General features: G+C 43.1%; 1 protein-coding gene and 1 long non-coding RNA gene across 9 annotated transcripts; one reads left to right on the top strand and one right to left on the bottom strand.

Annotated features, from left to right (window-relative positions):
• Positions 1-556: 556 nt before the first annotated feature.
• On the bottom strand, positions 557-7,173 carry LOC127484384 (uncharacterized). The gene is made up of 2 exons (XR_007911301.3): positions 6,494-7,173; positions 557-1,756 (listed from the first exon to the last, which is right to left on the bottom strand). It is a non-coding gene; the product is annotated as an uncharacterized LOC127484384 (long non-coding RNA).
• Positions 7,174-7,322: 149 nt separating this feature from the next.
• Positions 7,323-24,409, top strand: SRSF1 (serine and arginine rich splicing factor 1). Of its 8 annotated transcripts, none has more exons than XR_011383534.2 (6): positions 7,323-7,625; positions 8,037-8,221; positions 8,587-8,759; positions 9,525-9,643; positions 23,685-23,831; positions 24,171-24,409. XR_011383534.2 is itself a non-coding variant. In XM_070060930.2 (4 exons), the coding sequence occupies exons 1-4, from the start codon at positions 7,432-7,434 to the stop codon at positions 9,561-9,563; spliced, it is 591 nt and encodes a 196-aa protein (XP_069917031.2). In that variant the 5' UTR covers positions 7,323-7,431; the 3' UTR covers positions 9,564-11,065. The 8 variants fall into 8 exon arrangements, 3 of the variants coding, with proteins under 3 accessions (XP_069917031.2, XP_008269470.4, XP_069917030.2); XR_016224421.1 differs by having other exon boundaries at positions 8,959-9,643; positions 24,174-24,409; XR_011383532.2 differs by lacking the exons at positions 23,685-23,831; positions 24,171-24,409 and adding an exon at positions 10,555-11,065.
• Positions 24,410-25,016: the final 607 nt, after the last annotated feature.

The following is a 25,016-nucleotide window of genomic DNA, read 5'->3' as shown; positions in this document are numbered from 1 at the left end:
TCCCACGTGGGTGCAGGGGCCCAAGCACTTGGGCATTGCTTTCTCAGGCCATCAGCAAGGAGCTGGATCAGAAGTGCAGCAACCGGGACTAGAACTGGTGCCCATATGGGATGCCAGTGCCGCAGGCAGCTGCTTAACCTACTACACCACAGCGCGGGTCCCTCCAATAAATAAACCTTAAAAAAAAAAAGGGAAAGGGAGAGGGAACCATATATCTTTGTAACACATAATTTTAAGAGCTGTTTTCTGGCAAAATTTTATCTATTGTTTTCAATAATGAAAGAAAGAGACAATAATGAAAGGAAGAATTAGCCAAAAATAAATCAAGAATCAAAGAGTGAGGGAGGCCAGACATAAGATTTCCAAAACTGCATTTCTAGATGATTTATTTGGGATTAAAAAGTGGTGATCTTTTACTACACTGCAAAATGAAAAACAAGCATTGTACCCATTGTGTCTAGCAACTGACAGCAAGATGAAGTTTCCATAGAAACAACATTCTGCTCATCTAACACCCTGTCTTTTTCAAAGAGCAGTCAGTAAATAGTCAATGATATTCATCTGAACAGAATTTATTGGTAATAAAGGGAGTTACAGCAGTAATCAGTCCTCAACCTAATTTACTAGGGAAGATGAGACATACAAGGGTCTTCGAAAAGTTCATGGAAAATGTGTATTAGGAGAAAACTAAGCATGGATTTCATAATATTTCTGCATCAAAATAAAATTTTTTAAAAGATTTATTTATTTATTTGCAAGTCAAAGTTACAAAGAGAGAGGAGAGGCAGAGAGAGAGAGGTCTTCCATCCGATGGTTCACTCTCCAGATAGCCGTAACGGCTAGAGCTGCGCCGATCCAAAGCCAGGAGCCAGGAGCTTCTTCCAGGTCTCCCACATGGGTGCAGGGGCCCAAGGACTTGGGCCATCTTCTACTGCTTTCCCAGGCCATAGCAGAGAGCTGGACAGGAAGCGGAGCAGCCGGGTCTTGAACCGGCGCCCATATGGGATGCTGGTGCTTCAGGCCAGGGTGTTAACCTGCTGCGCCACAGCGCCAGCCCCTCAAAATAAAATTTTAAAAAATGCTTACTTATTTATTTCTTTTCAAGCACTTGAAAGACAAATCAACTGACAGAGAGGGAGAGACAGAGATCAATCTTCCATCTACTGGATCACTCCCCAGATGGCTGCAATAGCCGGGCTGGGCTAGGCCAGATTGAAGGCAGGAGCCCAGAGCTCCATCAGGGTCTCCCACGTGGGTGGCAGGGGCAGCACTTGAGCCACAAGCACTGGCTCTGAGGATGCATTAGCAGGAGGTTAGATGACAAGCAGAGCAGCAGGGACTTGACTCAGCACTCAGAAACGGGACGCAGTTGTCCCAAACAGGGCTTAAACTGCTGTGCCACAACGTCCACCTCTAAATTATTCTTTAAAAACAAAACAGAAAAATATTTATTTATTTGAAAGGCAGAATGGCAGAGAAAAAGAGATCCACTATGCGCTGGTTCACTTTCCAACAGGCTGCAGAAGCCAGATCTGGGCCAGGAGCCAGAAACTCCACTCAGGTTTCCTACATGGGTGATAATGACAGAGAGACTTGGCTGTCCTTTGCCGCCTTCCCGGTGCATTACCAGGAAGCTGGAGTAGAAGCAGAGCAGCAGGGACTCGAATCAGTACTCCAATATGGGACTGGGTATCCCAAGTGGTGTCTTACTCACTGAGCCACAATTCCATTTTTTTCACAAACTTTTTGAGATATCCTATATATGAAATGAAAAGATATATATTATTTCCTTCCTTTTCAGAGAATATTTGTCACTAAAACAACTAACTGGAGTTAGGACTGGCATTGAAGAACAGTGGGTCAAGCTTCCACCTGCAATGCCAGCATCCCATATGGGCACCGGTCCGTGTTCTGGTTGTTCCACTTCAATCCAGCTCCCTGTGGATGTGCCTGGGAAAGCAGCAGTAGATGGCCCAAATGTTTGTGCTCCTGCTACCTATGTGGAAGACCCAGATGGAGTTCCAGGCTCCAGGCTTTGGCCTGGTCTGGCCACTGGCTGTTAAGGGCAGTTGGGAAGTGAATCAGTTGATGGAAGATCTCTCTGTGTCTCTCCTTTTTCTCTAACTCTGCCTTTCAAATACATAAATAAATCTTTTTAAAAAATTTTTTTAAAGATTCATTTATGTATTTGAAAGGGAGAGTTACAGAGAAGCAGAGGCAGAGAGAGAGAGTGAGAGGAAGTCTTTCATTCACTGGTTCACTTCCCAGATGGCTGCAATGATTGGAGCTGCGCAGATCTGAAGCCAGGATCCAGGAGCTTCTTCTGTGTCTCCTACGTGGGTGCAGGGGCCCAAGGACTTGGCCATCTTCTACTGCTTTCCCAGGCCACAGCAGAGAGCTGGATCAGAATTGGAGCAGCCGGGACTTGAACCAGCTCCCATTTGGGATGGCAACACTGCAGGCAGTGGCTTTACCTGCTACGCCACAGTGCTGGCCCCTTAAATAAATCTTTAAAAGAAAAAAAAAGTGGAGCAAGGGAACAGAGAACCCTGAAAGTAGCCAACTGTTCCAGAGACCAACACCTATACATGGTAGAGTCCAGTATTCCTATTCTGTAAATATCTGCCTCATAGTAAAAGTTACAGAATTATCCTCAGGGAGGACAGTAAGGACTAGCACAACAAATGCTGAAAACCGTTTCTAGATTAGGAAAGCTGAATTTCAGTGCAAGTTACTCTCAGACACCTCCCCTTTCCCTCAATATCTCCAACACATACCTTTGGAGGAATAGCAATTTTGCTAATTGTCGAGACACAGACGTTTCTTCCAGTCATTTCTTGAGTTATAACTTACATACCACATAATTACCTGCTTTAGGTATATAATTCCGTGATTTTTAGTATACTCACAGAGTTGTGAGCCTATTACCATGAGTAGAGTTTTAAGTGCTAGGGAAGTCACTACAAAACAGGGTCTTGTGATTTCAACTCTTACAACAATCAGCAATCAACTCTTTGTATTTCTTTCTTCCCTCTCCAAGTGATCAATTCCAGGGCAAAGTATGGTACTAGACTGAATTGGAAGCATTTAAAAAGTTTCTTTGGGAGAAAGCAGCTTTTCATCAACAGCAATCATGTTGAAAATAAGGTGGCTTCTGAGAAGGACCCTGGTGAGGTCCACATTGAAGACACTGGCTGCTTGTGGGAGCTATCCATAAAACTGCCCGTGAATGTCTGAGGAGCTCACATACCCCCCAATGTCATCTCAGGAGGAGAAACTGGAAGTGGGTGTAATTCCATCAGCAGAAATTGAATTGATCGCCTACTACCTGGCTAGACAAAGTCTGCGTGAAGATCAGCCTACACAGACAGAATGGCCAATCTTTATCCAGCTCACTCCAGGGAACAAAAACATAAAATCCATAATAAAATCTGTCTTGGAGAGATACACTCTGTGGGGGCAGGGATCAATGATAAGGCTCACCATGATTTGAAAAAAATTATCCCTCGAAATTCTTCACCTTGGTTCATTCTCATTCCAAAATGATTTTTTTTCCCCCTTCTGTGAAATAAAATATGATAATGCTAGGGCACTGGTAACATCACAACTTGAACTGTAATGATCACCAAGCTAATGCCATCCTGGGAGACCTAGATACAAACAGCCATTAGGCTTTTCCTCAACCCAGAAACTCATTTGGTTACATTCAAATACAAAAACAGGAGTCAGCAGAGAAACAAGAATGTACTGGTCACACGATATATTATGTTCTACCTTGTATTCCCGGGGAGGAAAAAAATCAGACATGATTGTACTAAATTAAACAAACAAGAATAAACTAAGACAATTCACAGTTTTCTTATTTTTTTCTGGAATGAAAATGTCTTGAAATGAAAAGCACCCATGTTCAAATAACTTTTGTTATCACGCACAATATTAATCAACAGAAGACGAGCCTGAATAAATCTAAATTGATGGATAAAAGAATAGAAAGAGAAGTACACGGTAAACAACTGTTGAATAAACATGATTTCAGCTTGATATGGCTGATATCTTTAGAAATTCATCTTTTTTTGTCACTGAATCGAACAGAGCTACAAAATGAAGAAAACTTGTTTAAACAGTGTCTTCTTGGTCAGTTTCTTCTCATTTTAAGTTTGTTTATTTATTTATTTATTTTAGAGGCAGAGGGACATTGAGATATCGTTCATCCACTGGTTCACTGCCCAAATGCCCCAAGAGCTGGAGCTGGGCTGGCCTAAGCAAGGTGCCTCCAACGAGACGCCGTCACTGGAACTGAAGCCAGGTCTCCCACTCACGCCATCACTCACTGCTTTCCAGGGCACGCACACTTCAAATTAAAAAAACAGGTCCTTCTCTTTCTTATAAAAAAAGTATATGCATACAAACATATAATTTTGGAAACCATTACAGAGAGCTCAAGGGATAGCGGAAGTTCTCAAGATTCGGCATCTCTGCTCAGTTCACACTGAACTCTTATCCTGGGTCACTGACATTGTAAAATACATTTAATCAGTGTTTAGAATTTTAAAAAAATCCTCCTCCTGAATAAGCTATTTTTTTTTTTTAATTTTAAAGCCACTTTGTTTTGAATATATACTTCTGATCCTATCTGCTCATAAGTCAAATTTGCTGGTCTTCTCTAGGAACTAAACAGGATCTCACTGCAGTTATTTCTTTTTTAAAGATTTGTTTATCTGAAAGGCAGAGTGACAGAGAAAAAGAGAGAGACAGAGATTTCTTCCATCTGCTGGTTCACTTCCCAAATGGCCTCAACGGCTGGGGCTGGTCTGGACCTAAGCCCGGAGCAGGAGCTCCATCAGGATGTCCTATGTGGCTGGCAGGACCTCAAGGACGTGGGCCTCATGTGCTGCTTTCTCAGGCACATTAACAAGGAGCTGGATCAGAAGTGCAGCAGCCGGAACTGGAACCAGCACTCTGATACAGGATGCATGCACCCCAGGAAGGGTTTCCACCTGCTGCACCACAATGCCAGCCCCTGCAGGAATCTGGAGTACCAAGTCCTGTACATGACTTCATCTTGGTCCCACACCATCATTTCCCTTTCTCCCTGGATTTCTTCATCCAGGTTTAATGATGTTTAGGGCATCTCTGTAGCTGCCTCCTATACTTAGGGAAAGGGGCTGCTGCAAATAAATATGTACCATGAACAAAATCACTGTTAAACTCAGGGCGGATATCTGTCTTACTTACGACTACTTTTTTTTTTTTTTTCATTATTACTGACATTTAAATATCCCAGGATTTCACACAGAAATCTAGGTTTTATTGGTGGGTGCTTTAGGCATCGCTTGGGACACGTGTATCCCCTAGCAGAGTGCCTGGTTAGAATCCGAGCTACTGCTTCCCATCCCAGCTTCCTGCTAATGTGCCTCCTGGGAGGCAGCAGAGAACTTTGGTCCCTGTTAACCATGTGGGAGACCTGGAATGAGTTCCAGGTTCCTGGCTTTGGCCAGGCCCGGACCCAGCTGTTGCAGACATTTGAGGAGTGAACAGTGTATGGAAGGTCTCTGTCTTTGATTTTTAAATAAAATGAACACCCTACTTTTTTTTTAAATCCAGGTTTCAGGGGCTGGCGCTGTGGCACACTAGGCTAATCCTCCACCTGCGGCGCTGGCATCCCATATGGGCGCAGGGTTCTAGTCCCGGTTGCTCCTCTTCCAGTCCAGCTCTCTGCTGTGGCCTGCGATAGCAGTGGAGGATGGCCCAAGTGCTTGGGCCCCTGCACCCACGTGGGAGACTAGGAGGAAACTCCTGGCTCCTGGCTTCGGATCAGCGTAGCTCCAGCCATGGCAGCCATTTGGAGAGTGAACCAACAGAAGGAGGACCTTTCTCTCTATCTGTAAAACTCTACCTGTCAAATTAAAAAAAAAAAAAAAAAAATCCAGGTTTCAAATGTGTGTGAAAAAAATGCAGGAAGTTCTTATCTCCCCACATTGGGGGGGGGGGCACTGTCCTGCACACCAGCGGTGGTCTCCAGTGCTTAGGGTTCTCACACCAACTGAGCAAAACAGCCCTGTAATGAGTCAATCCCTGCATGTACACACCTTCTAGGGAAATAGGATGAATTTCAAGATTCTGCACACAGGGGGTGGCACCGTAGCTCAGAGGGTTAAGTCGCTGCGGCATGCAATGCCGGCATCTCACATGGGCGCCAGTTCCTGTCGCGGCTGCTCCTCTTCCCATCCAGCCCTCTGCTGTGGCCCGGGAAAGCAGTAGAAGCAGTCCAAGCGGTTGGGCCCCTGCACCCACGTGGGAGACCCGGAAGAGACTCCTGGCTCCTGGCTTCCAATCGGCGCAGCTCTGGCCATTGCAGCCATCTGGGGAATGAACCAGTAGATGGAAGACCTTTCTCTCTGTATCTCTCCCTCTCTCTGCCTGTAACTCTGCCTTTCAAATAAATAAATAAAAAAATTTAAAAAAAAATCCACTGTTGTTAAAAAAAAAATACCTTCTGCACACAAACACGTTCCGTTGGCTTCACGTTCCTTGAAAGCCGGAGGATCAGGCACAGTGCATTCTGCAAGCACTCACTGAGCATCTCCCCAGGGCGAACCGTGCAATCAGGTCTCTCCTGGCTGACCAGTACCAGCAGCGATCAGAGGACGGCCGGCTGCCACCAGCGCAAGGAGTTATTTTAAGTTCTAAACCGAAGGTGGAACCGCCTTTAGTGTCCAATATGTATAAAGGAACACGCGTCGGGTTCTTCTCAGGCACTGTTTCAGCAGTCACGGACTGTTCGCAGAGCCGGCAGGAAGCCACAGCCTAAACCGGCTCGCAGCTGGATTACCTGCTACTCGGCCCGGGAGCCCGACGCACTCTCCAAGGATGCCCGGGTTTCCGCAGCAACCAGGCGGCCCCTCCCCTGCGGCCCCGCCCCTGGGAGCTTTCCCGCCAAAGGCCGTTAGCGCCGCGGAGCATGACGGGACAGGTTCCAGGCTAGGTTTCACCAAATCCTTTCAGTGCTCTCCAAGAGGCTTATTCCTGGAGAAAGGGACTATCGTGGAAGACCTCACAGAGGTTAACAACCCCTTCCACTGGGGTTCCGGATTTAACTTTCGCCAGACGGCCGCTGACTCCACAAGTCCCCTACTCCACAAATCGGAAACGCGAAGGACTTTTTTTTTTCCTTTCGTGCGGAGGGTGACGTCGCGCGTGCGTGAGCGCGTCCCACCAGCACCCGTTACGCTCCTGCGCGTGCGCAGTGAGTGCGCAGAGCCGCTTCCTCCCGCTTCTCTTCCTCCCTCCCCCCCATATCCGTGCGCCGAGCTGATAAAGGCGCCATTTTGGAGGGGCCGCGGGAGACGTGGTGCCGCTGCGGGCTCGCTCTGCTTTTCGCTAGGCTTGGTGGGAAGGCCCTTTCTCGAGTCCGCGCTTTTCGTCGCCGCCATGTCGGGAGGTGGTGTGATTCGTGGTCCGGCGGGGAACAACGACTGTCGTATCTACGTGGGTAACTTACCTCCAGACATCAGAACCAAGGACATTGAGGACGTGTTTTACAAATACGGCGCTATCCGCGACATCGACCTCAAGAATCGCCGCGGGGGACCGCCCTTCGCCTTCGTTGAGTTCGAGGACCCGCGGTGAGGCGGCATGGGGCTCGCGGCCTTGAAGAAATAGGTTGGAGTAGTTGGGGAAGGCTCCGCGGCCTTAACACAGAGAATGGGGTAGGGGGGCCTTTATGGGAGGCTGTGGGCCAGCCGGCGTCGGCCTGCAGGAGTCGAGCGAGGAGCCGAGCCGGCGTGGCTTCTCCGGTGTCGCGGCCGTCCCCGGAGACACCCTCGCAGGCCCGGAGCGGGAAACTGAGGCGCTGAGGGCTGGTGGAGTGGTCCGGAGCCCGGCGTGTGTCTGGGTGGGGGAGGGGCTCCTATTATGCAGCGCATGTGGGCTCCTCCGCCTTGGGTGCGCATGTGCGGGGTCCTCTCGTTCCCGGCGGAGTTCGCGTCTCCTCGCGGCGGCCCTTCTCATTCCCCTTGCTTCCTGTGATCCTGCAGAGACGCGGAAGACGCGGTGTACGGTCGCGACGGCTATGATTACGATGGATATCGTCTGCGGGTGGAGTTTCCCCGAAGCGGCCGTGGTACCGGTCGAGGCGGCGGCGGGGGTGGAGGAGGTGGAGCTCCCCGGGGCCGCTATGGCCCCCCATCCAGGCGGTCTGAAAACAGAGTGGTTGTCTCCGGTGAGTTTAAACCGTCCCTGTGGGTTGGTTGAGAAGGACAGAAACCACTTTAAAGATCCCCTGGGCTTGAGCGACTTGAAAGGCAGATTTTTCATCCTGAATCTGCACGTGCTTTAGTTCGGGGGTTTATGTAGTAAGGAAGGATGACTCTGATGGTGAGACACCAAAATAGGTTGTGGTATTAGAATAGGAAGGTCCTCTAAGTCATTTTGGACTCCAGGTTCCAGCATCTTTCCAGCTCCCTAACTGGAACCTATTAAGTGTAATCATTAAGTACATTTTAAGCTGTTGCTCTAATACACAACGCTGTGTGATGTATAATTTAGAATAACCGGTATTGAGGGCAAAAAAACCCACTTTTCCAGGACTGCCTCCAAGTGGAAGCTGGCAGGATTTAAAGGATCACATGCGTGAAGCAGGTGATGTATGTTATGCTGATGTTTACCGAGATGGCACTGGTGTCGTGGAATTTGTTCGGAAAGAAGATATGACCTATGCAGTTCGAAAACTGGATAACACTAAGTTTAGATCTCATGAGGTAGGTCATACACTTATTCTTTTCTTTGGCCAGAATTGGATACAGTGGTCTTAACAGTGGAACTTGAAGGTAAGGATTCAGGCAAGGGTGTCCAAGTAAATTGCCAGATTTCTGGTTTTAGTTACATTGTATTCATTCAGCATGCCTGAAACAGGTGAAAGCTTAGATCTTTCAATGGAAAGTTCTGTCTATCCAATAGGGAGAAACTGCCTACATCCGGGTTAAAGTTGATGGGCCCAGAAGTCCAAGTTATGGAAGATCTCGATCTCGAAGCCGTAGTCGTAGCAGAAGCCGTAGCAGAAGCAACAGCAGGAGTCGCAGTTACTCCCCAAGGAGAAGCAGAGGATCACCACGCTATTCTCCCCGTCATAGCAGATCTCGCTCTCGTACATAAGATGATTGGTGACACTTTTTGTAGAACCCATGTTGTATACAGTTTTCCTTTACTCAGTACAATCTTTTCATTTTTTAATTCAAACTGTTTTGTTCAGAGTGGGCTAAAGTGTTGAATCGCATTTTTGTGTAATATCCCTTTGCTCCTAACATCTACATTCCCCTCATGTCTTTGATAAATTGTATTTTAAGTGATGTCATAGACAGGATTGTTTAAATTTAGTTAATTCTCCATGCTCTTCAGACTGTGATATTGTGTATATGTCTATTCTGCTCTGGTTTGTGTGAACTGGGATGTTGGGGGGGTGTTTGTGGTTATCTTACCTGGGGAAGTTCTTATGTTTATCTTGCTTTTCATGTGTCTTTCTGTAGACATATCTGAAGAGATGGATTAAGAATGCTTTGGATTAAGGATTGTGGAGCACATTTCAATCATTTTAGGATTGTCAAAAGGAGGATTGAGGAGGATCAGATCAATAATGGAGGCAATGGTATGACTCCAAGTGCTATTGTCACAGATAAATTGGCAGTATTGACCTTATACTAAAAGACAAGGGTTGAAAATGAGTATATCTACCTTAAAATACTTTTAAACTGCTTCTTATGCAGTAATCTTTAGCTACAATTGCTTTCCTCTTTAAACCTTGGCAATTGTGGCAAAATTACCTTGCCCATTTGTAACAATTTGCTCCCTTCCCCCTTTTTTATTTTAGTAGGGACTAATGTGGGAAGAACTGGCTAATGTGTCACAGTGCTTAGTTAACAACTGTTATTTGTGACCTGCTGTTGATACACATGTGGGTACAGGGTGTCTTTAATTCCAATGAGATAGAGTATAATATCAATACTGCTAAATCTGCATGTCCTCTGTGTGACTGATAGAGCATTGCTATTTCATTTTTTAAAGACAAAATGAAAGCAGAATATAGAATTCAACATATTGGTGTAGATAATCTAGTTGGGAGTACTTTTAAGTCTCACCTTCCCCTTTAAACTAATATTCATAATTGACTCATGTTTGAAACACTTTAATTTACAAATTAAATTGCAGATGGGAGCATTAGATTTAGTTTAGACTTAGATGGGTAGCAATACCAGTAAACTTTCAACTACATAACTCTTTTTGCAACCACAAAACCTGTAATGCGCTGTAAAGTAACAAGTGTTGGCATTATCAGTTGAACTGTAAATATAAAATGCTTCTTCCAATTAGTCTCTATGATGGTTAAGTTTCTAAAATTTATCTGAACACCATTCAGAAACTTGTTTTGGGGAATTTGATAGTTATTGATGTACATCTGTTAAACTGATGACAGACATAACTCATCATTCCCCAGAAACCTTTTTTGATTACAGTATCTAACATTTTGCCTCCTCTTTTTTGGTTTTGCTGGTTATAAAGGTTTGGATTGGAGAGGGCTCACTGGATCCCAATCCTTGGAGCTGGATCATTGGATTCAAATCATAATGTGGATAGGATAGGGAGGATGAATTACAAGGATTCATGGAGCGGGATCAGATTACCAGGAACATAGGAGTGGATTCCTGCCCCAACCAAACCGCATTCGTGTGGATTTTTTTATTCAACTTAATTGGCTATTCCAAAGAATTTTTTTTTCCTATTTTTGACGATTGGAGCCCTTAAGATGCACGATGGAATTGTGTTTTGCATTTTTTGGTAAAAGGAGCAAAGCGAGGACCTGGAGATAATACGCTGGAGCAATCTCCTTGGAAGGATTCAGCACGAGTAGATGGTAAACATTTAAAGGGGAAAAGGGGGGGTTTGTTTAAAATAGTAATCAGTAAGTCACTTCTAAATTTAAAGAAAACAAAATTGGAGTTGAAGAATAAGTAGGTTTCCAATTGGCTATTGCCGTTTTTCTTTGAAAAAATAAACATTTTTTAAAAAACTATGCATGGTTGTCCTTTTTCCTCTTCATGTAAGAATTTAACTGGGTTGACTAGTCTATCAGTGCTTTGAATTGATAAGACTCTGACTCTTGTGTTAGTAAATTAAAGTTTCTTGAAAGGCAATCTAATAAATGGTTTTAACTGTCTCTTATTGTTGATTGTAAAAATCTTCAGGGGAAGACAAAAGGTGAGATAAAGGCAGTTATAAATGTGTCTGTAACCAGTAAGTGGGGGTGATTTAGCCAGTCTGAAGGATGAACTTCATTCTTTGCTTAAAAGTGACTAAGAACTTGATGGGCATATAGTGTAAGATAGGTTGATGTTAGTAAATTAATGTCAGCTTAGAAGTAACCTTTGAGATTCTGAGACTCAAAAATTGATAAACAAGTAACATTGCATTTCCTTTTCAAAATGTGAATAGGGCACTGAAAGAAACTGAGCGACTAATAAAAAGCTAGAATTCTTTAGCCTTGTAAAAAGATTTCTCAGCTGTGTCATTTTCTGTGCCCAGAATTTTAGTTCTCTACCAAAGCAGTGATTATAGCTTGAAGTTGACTAGTTCTTATCTTTACAACCCCTTGATGCAAAGTTTTCAAATTAAAACTCCATAGTCTTATTTTCATAGCTAAAGCTTTCAAGCCAATCATTTCTGTGCTCAGCAGAAATAACTAGATCTTAACATTTCTTTTGGGTGCTAATCCTAGTGGGAAGCTGAATTTAAGATGATGATTCAGGTGAGATAATTTTAAGCCTAGAGGAAACCATTTTGTTATTGGAAGAAGTGAACTCCAGTAGGGATGCCCATAAGGTCATTCAGCCGGTCTGTTTTAATGAAGCTTGTGCAATTTCAGGAGGAAGAGAGGGAATGTTAAATTCAGAACTAGGGTTTTATTTTTAAATGTGTGGTATAGATCACTAAGTATTTGTTTAGAATTAAAATACAATGGCCAAGGAGCAGAGTTTCATGTGGCATGCTTGAAATTTTAAATTCCATTTCATGTGTATTTTAGGTTATTAAAGGGAAACATAGAGTGACTAACATGATTTTGAAAGGTGAATGCACGCTAGATTTAAGCAAGCATGGGTTCATTTATGTTCATTGAATGTTTTTGGAACAGGACCAAAATGGTCTTGATTCAAGGCTGAATTTGATTGAGCTAAGTTCTAACCCTAGATTGAAATAGAAGTTACTCATTATTGTCTGTAGATTCAAGTTTAAGATAGGACTTGAGGTGCATACTTTTATGATTAATGTGACCAGACAACATAAAGGCAGATAAGGTAGATGGTTGCTGCTTTTTTTAGTCTTAGAAAAATGAACCTCTACCTGTATTGGCAACTATTGTTAGAAGAAAGTCATGCCCTTTTAAAAAGGAACTATAAAAGCTGCCTTGGCTTTTTTTTTCCCTTTTTTATTTATGTCCTACTAGAATATTGTAGGGAAACTAATTTATTTTCTAACCAGGGAAAATTTTAAAGTCTTTAAGAAGCAATTACTTTACATAACATCAGATTGAATAACTCACCTTGCTGTTCAGCCCACATTCTACAGGAGATAAAAGGTAAGACCCGTTTTCTGACTCCTAATTGTTCGGGATCTGAATTTTATTTTAAAAATTAATATTTTTAAGGATATTGTTTGGAATATTGAATAGTTTCTCCTCACAAAAAATGCTTTTTCCTCCACCCCAAAGTTTTATACTTTTAATAAATTTTGAGTGTTCATGTAGCCACCCATCCATAGTGTTTGGATTTAATGTGATTGATTCTAGAATTTGAATTTTTTAAATCAGTTTTGTCTTTGAAACATGTTTTGGTCTTTAGGGCTGGTGTTTATTTTTAGGTTTGTGGTCAAGATGAATTTCTTATGTGTGCCTTTTTGCTTCCTTTGTATATGAAATTTGTAATGAAATTACAAATGAAATAAGTTGTATGTATGTATTTGCCATAAATAGTATTAAAACAAAAACTATTAGACTGAAGTTCTGTTGTAACGTAATCACTCTTGGCTTATCATCACAGCGTGAAAGTGTGAAGGCAAAAAACAGCTTCGCAATCTCTTATCCATAGTTCTGAAATCAGAAAGCTCTTTGTTGTGGAACTAATTGAATGTAAAACCCATCTAGAATTAGTTTTACACTGTGATTAAGCTGTTTTCCTACTGAAATACACTTCATTATGAAGTACAAATGACTGAGTCCCAAATACATCTGCCCCCAAGAGTTTGGATAAGGGATTGTAGAACTGTGCTAGAATACCCAGGTCTAACACTTGTGTGTATAATTTTGGGTGTGTGAATGAAAACAAACCTGTTAACATTGGATCCTTTATTGAGTGAAGTTGCCCACCCTTTTTAGGCTGAAGCAGCCCACAAGCAAAAAGGTATGACCCACATTTCTTTGTATTTCTGTTGCTGTAGTGGACTCCACTACTGTACTTCATTGAAGGAAACAATCAGCCTTCCTAGAGTATACAGCAAAATGCTCTGTACTCTTTTTAAGCAATTGTTTCTGTGTCAGTGTACTTAAAGGAACAGTGACCAACCTGATTTTGAGGAAAAATGTTCATTGTATCTTGTGATTGTCTATTGAATAAATAGTGATCTTGATGAAATGTAGTCCCAAGAAATTAGAGTATACTTAAACCAGCACTAATTTCTAAAGCTATGCCTTACAGGTTTTTTTTTTTTGTTTGGTTTGGTTTTTGGTTAATTCCTAAAAAAAAATATTGAAAAGGGAGCCACTGGTTTACTCTCCAAATGGCCACAATGGCCAGGGGTGGGCCAGGCTGAAGCCAGGAGCCCAGAGCTCCATCTGGGTCCCCCATGTGGGTAGCGAGGGCCCAAGTACTTGAGCCATTTTCCACTGCTTTCCCAGGCATGTTAGCGGGGAACTGGATCGGAAAACTGACACTCTGATGTGGGAGATTGTAGTGTTGCTGGTGATAGCTTATAGTGCTGCACCATGATATCACGCCTCATGTGCCTGACAATTCTGAGGGTGTTTGGGAGTTCATGGGGATTAAGAGAGAAGAGTATTTTCTATTAGAAGAATCACTTGATGCTTCAGTAATACATGAAATGAATGAATCTTTGTCACATAGAAGTCAATTTCTGCAGAAAAAACATCAACATTTACATTTAAATGGATGCCAGGTTTGGTTATCAAGGAGAGAGAAGTCATACATAACCTTTATTTATACAGATTATTGTTGCACACCACTTAGATGAGCAAAATGCAGATGAAACTGGGTGCATTGTCTTCATCTCTTAAAGTACAAAGGAGATAGTGACTACTGTTGCCATACAACTTAGAAGTGTCTGTCAACTATTAGTAGAACTATCTACATGAAGATCCTGGGAATTGAGACCCTCTAAGGATGCCAAACTTAACTGCCAACAATTTATAGAGATGCTGTTGTGTCAATTTTTATAATGCTACCTATTGGATTACATGAGTACCAGGGAAAACCATATAACCACTAGAGGGAGCTGTGACACAACCAGGAAATTAGCCCTAGTGTAAAGAATCCATGCAGCAAGGTGGAGACCAAATACCTAAAGTTAGATGGTTTGGGTAAGTTTTCTTCCTGTAACATATCCCTGTCTTCCCATCTGTTGAGTGGTGTCCTTTCCCTATTTGGCATCTGATCTTTTTAGGCTTTGAGGAGACCTTAGTTTACAGATAACTGAAGCTGTCTGTAAGAGCATGTTGAGGTTCTGGAGTTAAGGAGGGAAAGCTAAAGACATGAATTTCTTTTTCTGATTGTCTTGTACAGCTCCAGGTATGGAATGGGAAGGCCAGGACTATGAAAATTGGGTGCAGGAATAAGGTGTGCTGCAAGACAGAATAAAGCATAAAATTGGCCATACACCAGAGAAGATGAATATGCTTTCAGAGCTCTTGGTAGTGTTTGCAGTGTAATAGCAGCTTTGGGGGTAGTAATCAATCATTAAGTTTCTCAATGTTAACTTTTTTTTAATCGCCTTAAAACCATAATTGTCAGGTTAGCTGTTACTTTCTTGGCCTTCAGTAGATAAAAGTACCTTGTGGTCAAAATTCAGTGTTCGTTTCTTAATATTTGAGAGGTAAGGTGGACATTGAGGACTAAGACACAAAGTGGACAAATTTTTTGCAGTAGAGAAAAAGGAATAGGTCCAGTTGACACAGGGACTTCCCTACCAGTTACAATAACACTTAATGGAGCAAGAGAGGCTACTGAAAGGTATTGACTAACAGCCTTCCTGCAAATTTGGTTCAGAGTGCTGAAAGTACTCCGAGTTGATTATTAAGCCTGTCTGTAATCCTGAAAACATTTAGCTTTGATGGCCCTTCAGTTAATAAAAAGGCCATAAATGGTACACATGAAAATACAGAATTACCTTGGAAGAGGAGGACTAAACTTGGATTGTTAAAAGTGCTGGAAGGGATAGCAAAATTTGTTTATATCAGGGAGCTTTGTGCATAAATTTGTGATAAGCTATCAGGTTATAATTATTGATGCTTAATACACAGGAATTGACTAGCATTAACCCAACAAAAGGGGAGCCTACAGCTTTTAAATAGGACTGGGCAGTCCTGAGCTGCATGACCATTAACAGCATACTTAGAGACTTGGTTTACAAAATATTAAACCAAAAATAACACCGGCATTCTAAGACTGGAAATGTGAAACATTAGCAGTACAAGCACATACACTACAAAGAAAAAATGGTTCCCTTGTCCTCTATCACTAAGTAGAAATTGCAGCAAGGATAGATTACTGTGTTAGCCACAGTGCATCTATGACTTGAGCTAAGCCAGAGATCACTTTTCTTGCCAAGTAGTTTTTCATAATTACTGGATTTGTCTCCCAGCTTAATTTACCACACCAGCATCCTTGCCTATGGACTCATTAACTGAAGTGTTCTAGTTGATTTCCATGACTCTAGTTCATACTGATTATCAAATCTGATCTTCCTAAAACTGTCACTCTTCTAATATGAGTCAGTGATGGGTTACATTCACTTTTTCATTACCTCCCTGTTTCAAATCCTGATCTTCAAAGGTGTAGCTCAAGTCACACTTCATTCTTGAGACCATTTCAAAAAAAAGCTACTGGAAAGAACTTAGAACTCCCTAAAAGTAAAGCACTATAGAACTCTGTTTCATAAAGCATTGGTTAGCTGTGGGTAGATTATTGGACAAAGTGCTATTTAGACGTCAGATTTTTCATTGGGGTTGGGTCATTTTTCAGTAGTAAAGGGATACAATGAAGAGTGGAGATTATATTATTTTTCTTGGGTTGGGAAAGAATCAAAAGTTACTGCAGGACACATATCCTGGTCATCAGTGAACAAAGGAGCAGCCAGCCCAATGCAGTTTTCTCAGCCAAGAGAACATAAGAAGAGTAATTCAAAAAGCTTGAGGAAAATGCACTGTCTTAACTTGATTTTCCATGAACCTTTTGAAATACCCATATACATTACTGTCCTATGACCCGGATCCCACAAGGAGTTCTGTTAACAGTTCGTTTTGATCAGCAAAATTTTTGTGACCTAATTGGAATTTTTACTGTGTCACATATGCATGCTGCTTACATGGCCACTTGAAGTTGTTTCATAGGTATTTTTAAATTTAATAAGTGAGTAAATAAATGTTTATAAAATTGTAAGCAGATATTCAGCATGAAACTTAGATCTGAGGTGCAATATGCTCTTCTAATCAGTTTTGGGCTTATTCCAGGGTAGCCGCATGCCACCCTTTTAAATAGAAAGTAGTCAAACTTTTTTTTGTCTTTTTGTTTGTTTTTGCAGTTTGAGGAAATGTATGCAGCCCCAGAACTTGGATCTAGGTGTTTGATAAATTCTTTACTACCAAATTGTGTGAGGTTTTTTTTTTTTAGGATTGATTGATTATTTGAAAGAGTTAGAGGAGGGGGAGACAGGGAGCAAGCTTGCTTCCATCTGCTGATTCACTTCCCAGATGGCCACAAGGGCCAGGGCTAGGCCAGGCCAAAGACAGAAATTAGGAGCTTCTTCCATATCTCTCATACCACAGTTTTTAAGCCAGCCTGTCTTTTCCAGTCGGGAGGCCCTTAGCCTGGAAGAAGTCTTCAGTGAACTCTTCCACTTAAGTGAACACCACTTGCAGTATCTACCTGCTGCCACCAGGGTGTCCCATGGTACTGTCTTTGATCCATGTTCTTAGTCTGGGAGCTGGGTGGGGGCTGTTCCAGAGCAGAAGTTTGTGTAGTCACAGTTGCCGTGATCCAGAGCCCAGCAGCAAGAAGATGAGATACTTAGCTCCCGGAGTTTCCAATGTTTTGTGAACAGCCAACTCTGAGGGAAGCTCTTGCCCTGTTTGAACGGACCCCTGCTAGTCGGACTGGCCTGTGGGTGGACAGCAGGTCACACAGTGGCCAGAGTCTGGCTTACCACCCATAAAAGCATAGAAAAGAACCTGTGAGTGGGTAAATGTCTACAAACATTTGTATTTTGATGGCTGAGTCCACACTTAAACAAAGTCAGACTGTTTTACCACTCTTAGATGAGTTTTTAAAGCCCATATGTGGCAAATCCCCCCACTTTGCAGTTTGTGTTGCTCTCTGCATTGTATTTAGCCTGGCTATAGTCTCTTTATATTCACCCTTAGGTAATAATAGACCTATCACATATTTGAGAGCCATTGAAATGTAGCCTCAAATTCATTATTACTTGAGCAAATAGCCCCTTTAAAAATTTGATTCTTCTAGTGTTCCTTAAGTACTTCATCTGTAATGGGTTTATTCATAAGTCTTGACTTTTCCACAGAAGATCTTCAAAAGTATTTCAGGTGGCTAATGGCACTTGGTATTTAGTTAAGTGCTCAGTAGATATTCATTCACCTAAATAGTGGTGCTCCTATAATTGGGCTGGCTGTATATATGAGGTCTTCAAAAAGTTCATGGGAAATGTATGAGTTTCAGAAAGTGTACCTAAACTTTTCATTTTATGCAAACTTTTTGAAGTACTGGTTTGTGCCAGTTTTCTAATGAGACCTCTGTCAAAGACCTTTGTCTTTGAGCTGATTGAAATTCATTATGAACTGGGAAATTGGTCTTTGGGATATCCTGGCTGGTCCCATGATGGCCTGAAATTGAGGCTGTGTCTGGACTATGTCTCTAGGTGTTATCTATGTGATATGTCCAGGACTCTTAAAGCCAACAGGAAAGTGGCTGATTTGAGATGGTGGTGTTGCTCTCTCTCCTCCCTGGTTTCCTAGGTGAGTTTCCATCCTAAAACTTTGAAGCCATAGTTGTAAGGTCACTGGAATAAATCCCAAACCTACTCTTAATGGTCAAGTTTACCTTTGACTTCTCAGTTCTCTGGTGAGAACTAAGCATGGACTGTGTTACTAATTTGGACCCTTTCTCTGTGTTCTTAATTTTTGTACACAGCAAATACGGGGCTTCCTCAGACTTCATCAGTTTTGCTAGATGTACTATGTAGGAAACCATGGTGGAATTATTGTAGGAGTAAGTTACTGGTTCTGATGCAAACAGTCTGCCTATCCTAAGAAGCATTACTAAAACATCATTCATCCTGTAGTACATATCTAGCTTTAGAGATGGTTAGAAAATGTTTTCATATGTAAGGAATAACTACTACCTTGTGCCTCTCCCATCTATAGTGCAAACTAGTAAAAGGCAGAAATAATGTGCAATCCAGCCCCCACAGTGTGGTTCTAGGCTTACTGTGTACCTGATGCTTAGGAAGTGTTCTCACTGGCTTGGATTGACTACTTGCCATCTGTTCCCTGCTCAGGGAAGATTTTGATGCTGAATGAAAGGGGAAAGAAAGTGAAAGCAGAGTGGGAAAGAGGAAGCTGGAGAAATAAAAGGAAACAGCTGGATGCTGAAGGGGTGGGACTTATGTAAGGTCAGTAAAACAAAAAGCAGAGGGCAGGGTCAGGCCCTGGGGGTAGATGGCTAATTAACTTCTGTTTGCTAGTTGAGTAGAGCCTTGTGTGCTTAGAGACCAAGATACTTCAAAGGAGACTAGATTCTTCTCTGTGTACCTTACCTTACTAAGTTCATCAGGTCAAAATCTATCCTGCCCTCTAGGAATTCTGATCTTGTTCCTTCAGGCCTAGCAGAGAGCTTGCTGCCAATGGTCAGGCAACTGAGGGTGGAGTGGTTCGGGCAGTTGTGAACAGCAGCAAATGAGCTTGATGTATTATTCACAAAGCAAATGCTGACTGCAGTGTTTGTCCTAATGTGGAACTTTTAACAGCAAGCTCACCAGACCCCTTCACCTGCTCTTATGCATACACAATGCCTGGATATAGAACTAGGCAGCTTCTTGTTCAGAAACTTCTCAAGGTCAACAAACATTTTTAAAAGCTAATTCCACCTTTCTGTCTCTCTCACTGTCCACTCTGCCTGTCAAAAAAAAAAAAGCTAATTCCATCTCAGAGCGTTAGCCAGATCTTAAAGCTGTCATGGCTTTGTTTTCCTTCTGTTGGCATTGCTTTCTAGAATGAACAAGCCTTTCCAAAGCTTACTCTGGCTAGCCTTGTGACATCACATCTCTGTCTTAGGTTACTGCTGCTCACTTTCCTCATCTGGGGGATATATACTGTGTAGGTTCCTCAACACCTGTCTCATTCCCTGTTCCTCTGCCAAGAATGGGGGAACCCTCAGTTGAAAATTAAATTGGCCCAGTGAAGAAACTGAAGAGATATTTCTGTTGGAATTTAGGTAAAGAGTTATTTCATATTGTGTTTATATAGCCTTCCTGTTCTTCACAAGGACATTTGGATAAGCATTATAACAATCAGTAAATTTTGTTTTTTGTACAGAAATAGCATTTTTAGTTTTAGTGTCTTTACAGCCTTCTTAACCAGTGGAATGTATTTGGACTGGAAACTAGCCACCAAATTCACTTCTGTACCAGAGTAGTGTGGATGTATGTTTTTGACTATGTGTGTGATGTAACTGAGGCTCAACCTCAGCTTGGTCCCACCAAGTTTGTGACCTGTTAAGTATCAACTGTTTAAGCTCAGCCATTCCTGGGGCATCTGAGGGCAATGAGGAACAGGTGTCCAAAGGAGAAATGCTAGTGCCAGAGGGTATGTTTTCTAGTTGTATTGGATTTCTTACTTGGTGTATTTTTGACCTTAGTTGCTTTCCTGCTTCTACTCTGTTATTTTCCTTGCTATTTGTTGGATATTATTCTTTGTCAATCACTCAAGAGTGTTTTTTTGTTTTGTTTTGTTTGTTTGTTTGTTTGTTTGTTTTTAACAGGCAGAATAGATAGAGATAGAGAGAAAGGTCTTCCTTTTGCCGTTGGTTCACCCTCCAGTGGCCACCATGGCTGGCGCGCTGCGGCCGGCGCACCACGCTGCGGCCGGCGCACCACGCTGATCCGAAGGCAGGAGCCAGGTGCTTCTCCTGGTCTCCCATGGGGTGCAGGGCCCAAGCACTTGGGCCATCCTCCACTGCACTTCCCGGGCCACAGCAGAGAGCTGGCCTGGAAGAGGGGCAACCAGGACAGAATCCGGCGCCCAACTGGGACTAGAACCCGGTGTGCTGGCGCCGCTAGGTGGAGGATTAGCCTATTGAGCCGCGGCGCCGGCCACTCAAGTTATAAAATGAAAATATTTCTACATACTTTATAGATGAAACTGGTAGGTCTCGCATTGATTTGTGCTAGCTTCTTTCAAAAAGAGTTGAGATGATAATGTGACTATGGACTTCTTTTTGGAGTGAACCTTCAACTGCCAGTTGAGCTCAATGTCTACTAGGAAAATAGGTAGATTTATTCCCTGTCCCTTTGTTCCCTATGGCTTTGTTCTAGCTGTTAACGAACTTAAATAGGTACTCAAGAAAAAAGATATCTGTTTTCCCTTCCTTACCTTGCCAGTTCAAAACAGAAGTAACTAGTGATGACACTTCAGGTAGCAAAACTGAAGTGCAAACCCAACTTTTGACCTCATGAACCACAGATAAGTGGCTTTAAGCCTGTAGTGTGGTTATTCAGCTCCTGGTAGGTAGGGTAGGGTGGGGGATGGGGGGTGATAGGGAAGAGGTAGAAAGGGAGGCAATTACTTCTGCTTTCCTGCCACAGAAGCTGGTGTTTTGGTTGGGGGGGGGGGGGTGGAGAATGTGGTGGTGACTTTGGTCTGATAAGAGTATGCTTCCTTCTCTTCCCCAGTGTTTTGAGGCTGCTGTTGAAGAGTAACTTTTCTGGTCAGTGCTTTTTAGTAATTTTAAATACTGCAGTCTTGGCTTTTACTAAATCTGTGAATGGTCACTTCTGGCTTTTCTGCATGAAGAACTAGTATATCAGCTTGCTGATTTCAAGTTTCTTCTAGATATTCTCTACTGAAAGTTTTGAAGTTGGTGATCTTTTGTTTGTTGAGAAGTCTTACCTGGGGACAGGTATTTAACCGCAGCAGAGATACTTTCCATTCCTAGGTTCCTAAATCTATAAATCCAAATCCTTAAATGTATTCACAGTACTTTAAAAGCCTCTCCAAGGATGGCCCGTGTGCTTGGGCCCTGCACCCCATGGGAGACCAGGAGGAAGCACCAGGCTCCTGGCTTCGCATTGGCACAGCGGCCAGCTGTGGCGGCCACTTGGGGGGTGAACCAATGGAAGGAAGACCTTTCTGTCTCTAAGTAAAGAAAAAAAAAAGCCTCTCCAAACCAAGAAGGGAATAATACAGTTGCTTTCTAACATTTGCAAAAAATTATCTTTAACATATATGTCGTTATTAAAGTGCCTTTTTTTTTTTTAAAGATTTATGTATTTATTTGAAAGAGTTACAAAAGAAGAGAGACAAAGGTCTTCCATCCACTGGTTCACTCCCCACACCCACATGGCCACAAAGGCTGGAGCTGGGCTGATCAGAAGCCAGGAGCCTAGAGCTTCTTCCAGTTCTCCCTTATGGGTGCAGGTGCCCAAGGACGTGGGCCATCTCCTACTGCTTTACCAGGCCGTGGCAGAGAGCTGGATCAGAAGTGGGGCAGCTGGGACTTGAACCAGCGTACATATGGGATGCCAGCACAGCAGTGGCCCCTAGAAAAACAACTCTTAATAAGTGTCTTCCTTTGCCATGTCATTAGCCCTTTGGCTATTTACCTGAGGGCTCTTTAATAAGGATGAGAGAAAACCTTTCACTTTGAGAAGTGAAGGATGTTAACTGACTCAGAGCTGGTATGCTAGTTCTCAGCTCTAAAGTTAATTTAGAGCCACTCAAAATCAATAATAAAAGTATTTACTTAGCCCCTGTTATATTTAGGAAATGCTCTAAGCATTTTACATACATTTCTCATTTAATCCAGAGGTCACTCCAGTGAGGTTTTACTCTTTATTTTCCAGATAAGGAAATTAAGGTCCTGAAAGGTGACAAGTCATATAATTTGAGGTAGAGCAGGAAGAGAGAGAAATTTGAGCAGGGTGAGTTGGGGATCTGACTTGTTTGGATGGATGTGGGTCCACCATATTTTTTGTTTATCATGCCTGACGGTAGCACTATTGATTGACTGGAAATTGCTTACAGTGACCAAGATGAACTTACTGTCCAGACATTTGTAGTCTTTTGACTGGATACCAGAGTATGGTCTGTGTGTAGAAGCTGGCCTGAGGAGGAGCTTGTTCAGTTTGTGGCTAAAGATATTCATTGTTGTCCTAAAGGTAGAGATGATGCTGTTTCTAGGGATGGAATCTTTGATCTTACTTCATTGTATTCCTGGGACAGACCTGATTGTTTCTGAGTACTTGTTCCAAACTTTTTTGATGTTTCCCTTCTAGATGTTTGAAGTTTCATCTGCGTTTAAAAGATTGTCAATTTTTTTTCTTTTTAAAAGAGAGTTTGGAGAACAGTCAGAATTGTGGTTTTGTCTTATTAGTAGAGATAAAATTAGCCATTTTCCTCAAGAAAGGTGATGCTTCTGAATCCCAGTTCTTCAGTAATGAGAACTAGACTGCTTTTCCTTGACCTCTGTTTCCTGTTAGCAGGGAAACCTCTTCCCAGAAGTGCTATGAGAAAGCTTGAGGAACATATTACTAGGTCTCAGGGTAAGAAGTTCAAGAGAGTCCAGCAGTAATGGTATTCATTATGTACTAGTTTTTGTACTCCTAAAGTTTATTTTTTCACTATAGTTTGGAAGATAGCAGCTAATGGGAGGATGCAAAGGGAGGAAGAAACCTGAGGGAGTGCATCACAGAGACCCTGGAGCGAATATGTTAAGGCAGGGGAGCAGCAGAGACAGTGCTACCAATGAGAATAAAAAGACATGCAGTATCCAAAGTCAGCAAGAGCAAAGATTATGCCTTAGATTTGCATTTTGTTTCCCTCTTCAGTGTGCATGTGTATATAAAGGTACTTCCAAAAGTTCCTAGAAGATGCACGTTATCAAAAGCTGTATGTGGTTTCAAATTTTTGTGCCCCAATAAGCATCTTTTAATTCCATTTTCCATGAACTTTTTGAAGTATGAAGCACCCTCGTACACACTTCAGCTTCCCGAGCCATTTTGTTTTTGTTTCTAAAATAAACTAATGGACATTTAGAGGAGACATGGGGGCCTCCATAGTAGTTTAGCTGAAGAATGTGCATCAGAAAGTCTTCATCATTTTCTGTCCCCTCCTGTCTTAGGCTGACCGGTTCCCTGGTGTTACCTGCTTCTGCTACTGATCCAAACCGCAGAGCTTCTCATTGATCCCCAAGGTCTCCGGGCAGTATCCAATGGGGCATCGGCTCTCTAAAAGGAACCAGATCAACGATTCCAGCCCCTTCATTCTGGTGACTGAGGGAAGGAAAGGGGGAGGTGGGGGGAACATTGTGTAGGGGACAGAAAAGAAGCACAGACTGTCCAAGCACTGTACCTCTTCAGATTTTACTGTGTATCGCTGAAGGAAGTTGGAGGTGGTGACCTGTGTGGAGGGGAATGAATGGAGGGGATGATAAGAGTTGGTTTTGAAAGATGTTGGAAGTCTTGAAATAATGCAGCCATCTGAGGAATTTTTTTAAGCTAAAGTTCATAAGACTATAACTGATATAGCCTGCCCCCTCATTTCCCCACCACAGATTTCTTGGACTGGAGACACTTGTTTAATAATAGCTTGTCTCTGATATTCCCAGTAGCTACTTCTGTGTGAGGAAAGGATAGAAAACGTTCAGGACATCATCACACAGGCTCTTCTACAAAGTTCCAGTAGCAGTGACGCCTACATGGAAGACTTGGAACTGCAGACAGAGGCTGGGGTCACCTCAGTGACATCTCCTGACGCTGTCCAACCAGAAGTTCCATTTTTTATTGGCGGGAGGGGGCTGAAGGAGGAAGCAGACTGTACTCAAGGACTAAAATAATTTCATGGCTATATTTTCTCACTTGTTTTTATTTTGTTGGTGGGAGAGGAGGGGTTTGGGGTAGAATTTCACATCATATCTGGAGTGAAGGGGAGGGTGGGGAAGCCCAGCCCTTCACCCAAGAATAACCCAGTAATGACATGTCTGTGCGTGGGAAGTGCTTCCCTCCACCCTGGGAGGATCTGAGGCGGCACCCCAGTGGGATTCCCTGCCGGCGATGGAAAGGCTACTCAGAGGGAGATGACCTCGCTCAGCGAGAGTTCCCAGGGCTTGGCGGACCAGAAAAGAAACGCCTAAGGGGCGAAACACCGCAAGTCCGCGGGGCTTCCCCCAATTTCGAGGTGGGGGCTATGCTGTACATGCGGGACTGAAGAATTGGGTGACCGCCATGGCTTGTGCCCTCCGCTGAGGGGCTGCTAGGGACGCGGCACTGCTGGGCACCGTGTCTGAGTCACGGGAGACGGCCCAGCTGTGCCCAGAGGGCCAGCGCCAGACCCTGGCGTCCTCCATCTTCTCTCCTGAGCTCCCCCTGCTCCAGCTGCCTGAGCCACGGACCGCAGCACCACACACCCCCGCGGGGGGGGACGCCGCGCCCCATCCCCGCCCCCGGCCCCACCC

This window comes from Oryctolagus cuniculus, chromosome 17 (genome assembly GCF_051225735.1).
Source record: "Oryctolagus cuniculus isolate XC-2025 breed Fujian yellow rabbit chromosome 17, ASM5122573v1, whole genome shotgun sequence".
Taxonomy (NCBI): Eukaryota; Metazoa; Chordata; class Mammalia; order Lagomorpha; family Leporidae; genus Oryctolagus; species Oryctolagus cuniculus.
This window is presented reverse-complemented; position numbering and strand designations above follow the sequence as displayed.